The sequence below is a fragment of the Dufourea novaeangliae genome, unplaced genomic scaffold (assembly GCF_001272555.1).
Source record: "Dufourea novaeangliae isolate 0120121106 unplaced genomic scaffold, ASM127255v1 scaffold50, whole genome shotgun sequence".
NCBI lineage: Eukaryota > Metazoa > Arthropoda > Insecta > Hymenoptera > Halictidae > Dufourea > Dufourea novaeangliae.
Window position 1 is genome coordinate 45,794 of NW_015373927.1, and position 10,946 is coordinate 56,739.

The window sequence follows — 10,946 nt, forward strand, 5'->3', positions numbered from 1 at the left end:
ATGCTCATAAGCGCAGAATAGTGCCCAGAATGATGTGATTGGTTGGTGAAGTTACTGCTTGACCATCTTGAGCAATGAATCTGGTGATTAAAGTGACTCTATGGTCAAGTTCATGAGTGGTCCATAAGGTGCTGCCACCTCACGAATTAAATGGCCAAACATTCTCCTTCAAGTTAACACAAAAATAATACCCAAGTACGGCGTTATTCCAGAAGCTTCGCTGCTTCTATTTTGTATCTTATAAAAAAACAAAGATCACACATTTTATATTGTACTGTGAATGGTCAAGCAAGAACAGATTGTCTGGAAAAAGACTAAATAAGTTCATTTTTTTAAAGTTATTGGACAGTAATATATGGGATACTGATTAATTGGTAAATAATATCTTACGTTAAATATTCCATATTTATATAATATTAAATATCACAATAAAATTTGCTAAATTAATTTCCATTGTTTCATTTAAATAGTCATAATTATTCACACTATAGTAGAAAAAAACCGTTTGACCTCATAATTTTTTTAATGTAAAATGTTCAAAAACACCCCTATCATGTTTTTCGATAATAAGGAATCGATCTCGACGGAATCGATTCTTTGCATAACGAAAAAATCGATTCTATCATGTGTACGTATTATTTGATGCATAAGTTTGAAAGGCTATAAATTGGCAACAAAGCATTGGTGGACTCATGTTCAGATGACATTTTTCATTGTCACCATCAGTACAGCACATTCTAGAAGTTGGACGAGGTCTTTCTGCTACATCCTGCAAGTAGATACATCACCGACCTTCAAATCGTTCCATTTTTTGATTTTGCTAACGGCCAGTCCTCTGGATTCATCCTGTTTTTCAATTTATTTTCACTTATCGCACAATAATTCTTACATAGTATTCACATAATTATAGAGAATCGTTCGTTACCACTTTGTTTTACAGTTGCTTTATTTTTCAGTTTCACGTTTGCATTAAACTGTAAGTGGAACACATAAGGAGTCGTTAAACTGAACACGCGTTGCTCACTTTGAATTATGTTCACGTAACAAGGTAACTTTGATGTCGCGTCCGTCCGCATGGATTCTTTTTCGAATTCGCCTGGGGTTGTAAATCCCTGGCTCGACCGGCGTGGTACGCGTTCAGTTGCGACTGTTGCCCGCCAATTTAATATTAGGCAACTGTTTCAAAATTCTCTAAATGAGAATGAACCGTATAATTGCTCGACCGGTGGAGCTGACGAATCGCGAGTATTGTCATCAAGTCTTGTCGAACGTGACTTGTCGAATGATCGTGTACGAATGCATGACTTGTCGAATGATCGTGTACGAATGTGTGACTTGTCGAATGATCGTGTACGAATGCGTGACACCATGTTATTTCCCCTTTTACATTTAAAACTATTATGATTGCAGATATATTTTGGAGTATGTGTAACAATATTTGTCACAGCAAGTTGGGTCGGCGCAACACATTGTATCAAATATTTATATTTTCACAAACTTGACAGTCCGAATTATTTATCATCTTCGAACTCGTCTGTGACAGAACTTCATGATCAGCACGTAAGTTTCTTTCACTCTTATTTTTTTTATACTTTACTAACATTACAGGGCAATACTCCCAATGAGAGTACAAGACCAGTTGAGACTCTAAATACTGGTAGATTTCGTTATTTTGTTTACGAAAATATCCAGCAATAGGTTCAGATACCCAACACTTTTCGAGATATTCATGACTAAATTTACAATACTGCACTGAAGTACAGTTGCGTTGGAGTAAAAAGCAAATACTGCTGTGCATCGGCGTAGCCAGGTTATCAGTCAGGGGGGGGGGGCAACACACAGTTTTCTTTCATTTATCTTTAATTTCTCTGTACAAAATATGTAGTTCAGATTAATGTTCAAATTCGATTTTCTCGAAAACGATGTCCCGAATTAAAAAAAGGTTATTCTATATTTTCAACTTATTTTTTCACGTAGAATCAACCGCTACTCGGTTGTATAATACCACCGGTCACATAGTATTTTCGTGGAAATGTCTACTTACTATCAAGGCTTTAAATTTATTTAATATTTGTACAAATAAAAAAATAGTACTTATCATTATGTACATAATACGAATGCTCGAAGAAGTGAATATACCGATGTGCTGGAAATTAAATGGAGTTTCAGTCAAAGGAATGTATATCTATAACTAGGAAATATGTTTTTCTGTACTATGTTTTTGAAATAAATTAAAGAATATCAGCAAAAAATGGTGCATTTTCGGTGTGCTTTTCACTTTGAACATTATTTCAACATATTTAGATGTCTATAATCTAGTAAGAATTTATATCCTTTTGTTCGCAAGAGTCCAGAGAATTAATTAGTGTAAAAAGAAACTGAATAACTATTACTATAAAAGCACAACACAGCTCCAAAGTTGAAACTTTGCAATTTCGTTTCAAATTTGATTTTTTCAAAAACTGGACGTGCTGGAAAGAAACGGTTTGCAGATTCGCATTTAGCTCATACAGATCTACCAGAAACGCTTATTAACAATTGAAGAAACGAAAAAAAGTTAAAATTTGTTGAACAGTGTACTTTAAGATTAAATAGTCTAAGAGTATAAACTAATTATATGATAAAGTTCTGTCATTAAATAGACATATGCTTCTTTAATATTTTTCAGTCGGTTCCATACAATGCGCCATTCTTCACAACGTGGTTTTGTACAAACTGGGAAATACTTTACTTCCCTATTTATTTTCTCTGTCAGGCGGCAAGAATCAAATGTAACACTCCATCGGAAATAATCGCAGAAAATTTGCGTGGATTCCGCGATAAAGGCTTTACTATTGGTCGTTTTTTGATCAGATGCAGTCTTTTTTGTGGACTCTGGGTGGTCACCAATTATATGTATATTTATTCGCTCAGGATATTATTAGCCACCGATGTAATGGCTCTCTTTGCAACAAACGTATCCTGCGCTTACTTATTATCATGGGTCATCCTTCACGAGCAGTTTGTTGGTGTACGGGTTAGTATTAGTTTGCATGATAACTTATTTTACGACAAATTATTCCTAAAGTCGAGCTGGCAAAAGTTTATATGCGAAAGTACGATCCAGTGGTGGTTAGCAAGAAGATTGACATTTTTTCGGTAAAGCAGATGACACGAGAAAATAATTGACGACAGAAGAATTTGCATTGACATTGTTTTAACAGGTTTCTAACAACGTCTTTCTATTTTTGTCACATGTACCGAAAACATTACAAGTTGTATAGCTTAATAAATGTGTTGTAATTATTTAATTGATGACTGTTCTTTAAATGGAAATTTTTACCTTATAAAAGTGTAAAATGCATAGTAGAACCAAACAAATAAGTTTATTATAAAAGTAAAAATTTAATAACAAAAATGTTGTATAATGAAACACAACATACTAAAGCAACTACAGTGGACTCTAACTATATTGCCATCCGAGGCACTTCCCCTTCACACGTACTTTCGAGCACACAAATTCGCTTTCCCACCACGTTGCGTACGCCGGCGCACCAGCACGACCCAGGCGCTGAGTCCGAGGCTATGACGATGGAGCTTAGCATGGAGGGGGCTCTGAATTCATTGCCATTTTACTCCCCTACAGCCCCGATGATGACAATATAGTTAGAGTCCATTGTATAGCTTATTATAAAACAAGTGAAATGTAACTTAAAGAAAGGAGGTAACAATAACATAACAATGGTTTTAGTTGTTGACTAACAACTAAATGGTCAGGCAGCTGTTTTAAAATACTGTGCGCCGCGCCGTGTGAAGCCGGTTTTGAAGTTTGAAACATCATTAGATTGTTTGGAGTTTCAAACGTCGCGTAGTCCTCTGCAGCATTTATACAACGGACTGAGCAGAGTTTTGGCGATCGGAAACACTAGTGGAAATCATTTTTTGTCAGGTTGTTTATCACATATTGCGACAGGGTCTGGATCTCCTCTACGTATAAAATCTTTTTCCTTTGAGTTGCATTTTTATTTTCGAAAACATAAAAAAGTCACAAAGAACGAGGTCGGGCGAGTAAGCTAGGTGAGAGATGACTGTTGTATTCGTATGCTAAAAATGGCACACATCTCAGGACGTGTACGTGTACGTCGAACATTAATTCGATGACGATCGATCTGTGAATGCGTTCCTGTAGATCTGGTGTCGTAGCGGGTATACAGTATAGAAGCATTGTCATTCGCTGACTTTGTGTTATAGCGGGTATAGAAGCGTTGTCGTCAGCTGTAGGAAACTTTGGATGGCGAGTGCATTGCTCGAGCCGAAAATATATAAGATCGTCGCGGCGAGGTGCAATGCTTTCAAACCTTATCGAGCCGTATATGCTGCTGTCCTGGAGTGGCCATTGGAAGGATGAATCATGGCGCTGCGCTCCTCCGTGCGTTTCTGGTGGCCACTTTAGGAGAGGGATTACGTAGTCTCGGCAAATTTAAATTAATATAGCGGTGTCATCTCATCCATCCATATGGTAGGCTCGTCCCTGGCGTAGTAGTAGGCCGTTCCTCTGGTTGTCGGTCCGATCTCCTTTGTCCGCTGCGTTTGTTCTACTCGGGGTCCCTAATTTGGCGACGGTGCTGGCTGAAGGCGTGAAAAGGAAAGGAGAGGGAGCGTTTCATCCTGGGCATGCTAGTGGGCTCGTCAGTAAGGCTATCTAGCAGACCCTGCCTTAGACCCGGAGATATTCGATGGTCGGTTAAGATCGTATATATAGAAACGAGGAAGGTTTCAGATAATTGCGTGAAAGGTGTCAACTCGGTAGATCTCTAGTGGCGAATGTAGGAAGGTAGTGCCCCCACAGCCTTTTGTCTGGGGGGAGCAATTGCTGAGAGAGGCACATATTATCGTCGGTGGGTGGCGGTCAGCTGCCTACCATTCGCATATGAAATTTTACTGGTTCGATTTTACATTACGAAAATTGTAACAAGACGTGTTATGTACTAATTATAAATAAATATATTACAGATAGTAGCAGTAATTTTATGCAATACTGGGATTGCACTCTTAGCGTACATGGATGGAATAACCGGAAGTCCCACCTTGGGAGGTGTTGTTTTAGCAACATCTGCAGCGGCTGGTTCCGCAGTCTACAAGGTAATTATGCGTTTACGAGTATATTTGTTATGTAATGAAGTTAAATGTGAGTGTGCATTTTTTTTACTACATTTAACGTCAAATATTGTTATTAATCAGGGCCATTGGCAAGTAAAGCACACTTCGTGTTGTTTAATATTGCATTTTCGCTGCCGGCGGCTCCATTCGGCGCCATATTTCAATGTTCGGCTCTTACCAATGAATCCGATCGGAGGCACAGCTTAATTGCTCTCCTTTCAACCAGTATTAAACTGGCATTCAAGGCGATTATATGTTTACTGTTGTAGAGATTTTAGTACAAAAGAAATCGGCGTATCTAAATGCACGGCTATTTACATACGTAATACGTCGACTACCAATCGCAGCGTGTAGCGAACGTTACCGCGGGAACTCGGCCGGTAAACTCGCGCTGTGATTGGTCAGGGTTTTTCGTTAATATCTCGTTAACAAAGCCTCGGATAACATTTTTGCTAAGGAAAAACTTGTTTCAAATCACCTCACGAGTCTCCTATTTCTGGGTCTCCCAATATTTTTGTTACACTCTGTATACGATATACGACTTATACATGTACGATTATACACCATTTATACACAAGGGCGGTCTGCTTGCATTTTCGCGGTGACAACTGTACAATTCAGAACAAACTACGCTAATTGATGTAAACATGCTAATATAATGTTAATTTAGGTGCTGTTTAAGAAAGTTATAGGAGAAACAACATTTGGGCAAATGTCTTTGTTCTTTTCTCTTATTGGATTGTGCAATGTAGCATTGTTGTGGCCAATTTGTTTGGCGTTATACTTTTCGGGAGCCGAGAGTGCACACTGGGAACGGTTACCATGGACAGCATTACTTTTAGCGAGCATTCTTCATTTAGGTTAGTTGCTGTAATCTAATGCTAGTTTCTTATGCAGGGTGTTCGACTACTAGAGGGAAAAAATTTAAGGGGTGATTCTTTGAGGCAAAATAAGACTAAAATCAAGAATAACGAAATTACGACAAATGTTTCGTTTGTTAGTTATAAGCGTTTAAAAATTGACCCAAATGATGGCAATCCGCACGCACGGACTGTCAGTGGACCACGGTTTGTAAGGGGCGTCCAGCCACTTTAAAGACTCAACGACGTGCAGGAAATGTATGTAGAACAGCTGTCTAAATACCCCGTAGAAGATGTCGATAACTTGTGACCGCGGTATTTGAGTCGAATCCACTTGTATGGCATTAACTCCGATTACTCTAAATATCTTCTTACGAATATTATCGAGTACAGAGGGTTAATGCCCCCTCTAGTCGTCACGTACAGCAATTATCCTGTCCACGAGTATCCATGAAATTAATCCACACATACACATATACCACACAAAGTCCGCGAAAAGTGTCCACACACACTGCACGATTGTCCCGTCCGCGAAAAATATTCACACACTACGCGATTAATTAGACTCGCAGCGGTTCCTTCGTTGCGTTTACAACACTCTACACGTTACACAAAACTAACACTCACAATAATTAATTTATAACTATTTATACTAATTTTTAACCTGCAATAATTAATAAAACTTACAATATTTAATAAAATCTACAATACTTAATAAAACCTACAATAATTAATTTGTACTATTTATAACAATGACGTACGCTACGCTACTAAATAATCACTACGTAATCGCTAAATAAACTAAAACTTAGTTTTCCGAACATGAACTGGATTTGCTCGAAGAATGCAAAGGGCTCCGTTCGGAAAGGACAACTGATATTGTTGAACAGACTCGCACACCCTCGGCATCGTGGCCAAGTGGCCCCGAATGGTGTATGAGAAAAAAATACAGATATTGCTCTAAGAATATACGAAAAGAAACGCGACCTCCAAGACACTTTCCCATGCAGTTTTTCCTTCCCAAAAAGTATTGACCATGAAAGAGTGGGGATCGACCTATTACGCCACATCGATCCTAACGAGGGAGGATCAGTTCAATAATATCAGTCGTCCTTTCCGAACGGTGCCCTTTGCATTCTACGAGCAAATAGAGTTCATGTTCGAAAAACTAAGTTTAGTTTATTTAGCGATTACGTAGTGATCATTTAGTAGTGTCGCGTACGTCGTTGTTATAAATAGTGCAAATTAATTATTGTAGATTTTATTAATTATTGTAGGTTTTATTAAATATTGTAGATTTTATTAATTATTGCAGGCTTTAGTAAATATTGTAGGTTTTATTAATTTTTGCAGGTTTTAATAAATATTGTAGGTTTTATTAATTATAGCGTGTTAAAAATTAGTATAAATAATTGTTATAAATTAATTAGTGTAGGGTAAAAATTAGTGTTAAATAGTTATAAATTAATTATTTTGAGCGTTAGTTTCGTATAATGTGTAGAGTGTTAAACCCAACGGAGGAACCGCTCGCGGATGTAATTAATCGCGCAGTGTATAAACATTTTTCGCGGTCGGAACAACCGTGCAGTGTGTGTAAACATTTTTCGCTGTCGGGACAATCGCTCACTGTGTGTGGACACTTTTCGCGGACTTCTGTGGTGTACGTGCATGTTCGGATTAATTTTATAGATACTCATGGACAGGACAATTGTGATACGTGACAACTAGAGGGGGAATTAACCCTCTCTAGTCGATAATATTCGTAAGACATTTACATTTCTTGCGAATTTTATCGAGTAATTAGGGTTAATGCAATACAGGTGGATTCGACTCAAATACCGCGGTCACAAGTTATCGACATCTTCTACGGGGTAAGTAAACAGCTGTTCTACCTACTTTTCCTGCACGTCGGTGAGTCTTTAAAGTGACTGTACGTCCCTTACGAACTGTGGTCCGCTGACACTTCGCGCGTGCGGATTACCATCATTTGGGTCAATTTTTAAACGCTTATAACTAAAAAACGAAACATTTGTCGCAATTTTGTTAGTCTTGATTTTCGTCTTATTTTGCCTTAAAGAATCACCCCTTAAATTTTTTCCCACTAGTAGTCGAACATACATGCTGGTCCGTTATTGGTGGTACAACTTTTTACAAATACCGATTCGTTCTCGAGAAATATATCTTTTTATCGTTGTATACATACATACACTATTAAATAGGGCTCGACAGACATGTACAAGGTGGATTACCTAAAGGAAATTACCCAATTATCTTCCTTATTTCTCGTTCTATGAAAAAAACTTTTCAGGACAATATTACACTATTTGGATGGGCACATGTAACGGAAGGACAAATTTTTTTCAGGGTCATTTCATAAAAAGATTTCAAGGTCAGTAATATTTTTTCGAATAGAGTCCTATAATTTCTTCCTACATCCTTACAAAGCACAAAAAAAACAAATTCACCAACTTAATAATCATCATACGAAATTCGAAAAAAATTATCATAAAAGTATGTTCCATTTACGATACAAGAAAATCTTGCTAAGACCTCGAAACTCGAGACCGCATACGAGTACAGTAAATCTTCCATGAAAGTTCGGAACTCGGGGCCACTTCAGGACATACATCGTAGAGGAACACGTTTTCAGCACCTCATAAATATCGGGCCAAGCCTCGTACCATTGTGACAACACTAATGCAACGATGAAATTTGTATGTTTAGTTCTTTGTTAATGAAAATTTTAAGATATTGATGAAATTATTCTAATTAAAATAATGCCAAATATGTGTTACATACGCCAACAATAAAGAAGGCTTTCTTTTTAACCCTTAACCCTTTCTTGGAGGCTGGAATGTATAGGCTTAGATAAAGACCGTCGCTTCCGTGATGATGCAACGATCTAGATTTCCCAGGAATTACAGTTCCGATGAGAGGATGCATACGTAACTTTTGGACCGATTTTCGGGTATATAAAAGGCCACGAATGTATCCTCGATGGTCAGATTTCGAGTCTGACTTCCATAGACGAGAGACGTATTAGCAAGATCGGGTTAATTCTCTTCAAGCATTCATAACCATACAGTACGTAAATTTACTGTTAGGCATTACTTTAACGTGACCCCGCACTCTCTCCTGGTGCGTGAACATCAGGGAAGAAATTAGTTTCTGCGACATTTACAACTCAAACATTTGTAAAGTCCTACGACTAATTTAGAATATATTGTATTTATATTACTTATTCTATAAACGTAGAATTCAGTTCATTTACAAGCCTTGAATCATATCCGAATTCCTAGCTCAAGTAAAACCCACAACAGTACACTTTTACCACTCGAAGTGTACTGTATTCTTAATTACAAAGTTACGAAGCCAACCGATTCCTTTAACCTAAAGCGGCTCCCGGTCATGAAATAAGCATCGGTTCCTCCGTTTCAATACATAATCTATTAATAAAAATTCACCTATTGTTTGCCCGAAACCCAAGCCTCAGCAACAAAAACGTAGGGACAATAAATTATGCGCTTGACAGGATCCACGGCCTCCCCACCCCAGTGGTGGGGATGAAGTATAAACTTTCACGAGGAACTTTCTGTCCAACTCTCATCGAACCTTTACTGTACATTAATCACGTGAGTGATTTCAAAAAAGACTCTTTGTGAGCATTCATCAAGAATTTACACTACTCCACTGTTCAAACCATACAAACTATGTTTGAAACATTTCTCATATCTTTAAAGCAAAGGAGATATTTAGATGTTCGATCTTAGCTGAGATTAATACTAAAGACATATGTCACAGGTGTGCGTTTCTGAAATAAACTTTGTTGACATCAGTCACAATTTTCCGTTGTCATACGATCTTGAACAAACATGCTTAAGAATCATTTATTCTACAAAATCAAAACATAGTATACCGAGAATTATTTCTAAATATTTCTTGCTTATCATGTCAAATACTATAAAGCTCCTGAAGTCCTCTGACCTTTTTTAACACCCTTATACCGTACAAATTTTTATAGATAATTTTCTCAAAAACAGGGATTTATATAAAAACAATTTTTTTTTATATCTTCAACTCATTTTTTCATCAAGAATTACCGCCTTGTCGGTTGTACCACCTCTAACGGTCTACCATGTGTATATTTGATAAACAAAAGGAGCTTCGAATATTATACTGAATATTTCTATTATCCTTCGACAGTTGCGAACATGCTTGGTAACTTCAGTATTGCTCTGACATACGACTTATTTATTACGTTGGGGCTGATCACAGCCGTACCTGTGTCTGCTGGTATGGAAAACAATTAAAATCATAAGTTACTCTCTAATTTACTACAGGGCTTTTCAACAGGGATTTTGTTTTTTAATAGGGGCTATTTTGTATGTGGTGACAGTTTTGTCAGTCTGTTTTTTGACATATGTCAAGTACAAGGTCTACAATATATTATAATGTCTTCAATTTCAATCGAAAATCGCATAAAAATAATTAAAATCCACTACGAAAATGGTGGATATGTGAAAACTATATATCGCAAAATTTCGAAACTAATGAATTTATTGTGAACGAAATTTCCCGTTCAAATAATTTCGTGTAGTTTTGCAGTCAATTGGCCGCCTAGATTGTGTGATTTAAAGCCGTTAGACTATTTCTTATGTGGCTATGTGAATAAAAAATTTGGACAAAAGGATCGACGTCTGTAAACGTGGACGTAGTGGACATTTCTCCGATATTCTTTTTGATTCATAAATTGTAGACTTTCTACATTATATATCAATAAAAAAATACCGAACTTTCATCCAAAACGTGTGTTTTATTTCAAATTTAAAACCCAAGTCTCTGTAGAAAAGCCCTTTATTATCTAATAACTGATCAATGCCATTATGTTCCAGCGTTAGATGTTGTTTTATACGGAGCCCATTTTGTGGGCATGAAACTAGCAGGAAT

The 10,946-nt window shown here is 37.1% G+C and overlaps 1 protein-coding gene across 1 annotated transcript in view; it reads left to right on the plus strand.

The window, feature by feature from the left end:
- Positions 1-10,946, plus strand: part of LOC107195063 (putative thiamine transporter SLC35F3) — a 34,827-nt gene that overhangs the window by 22,797 nt on the left and 1,084 nt on the right. The window contains exons 4-9 of the mRNA XM_015584832.1: positions 1,411-1,560; positions 2,669-3,016; positions 4,993-5,121; positions 5,810-5,999; positions 10,203-10,292; positions 10,892-10,938. Coding sequence (XP_015440318.1) covers positions 1,411-1,560; positions 2,669-3,016; positions 4,993-5,121; positions 5,810-5,999; positions 10,203-10,292; positions 10,892-10,938 — 954 coding nt within the window. The remainder of the gene's footprint in view (positions 1-1,410; positions 1,561-2,668; positions 3,017-4,992; positions 5,122-5,809; positions 6,000-10,202; positions 10,293-10,891; positions 10,939-10,946) is intronic.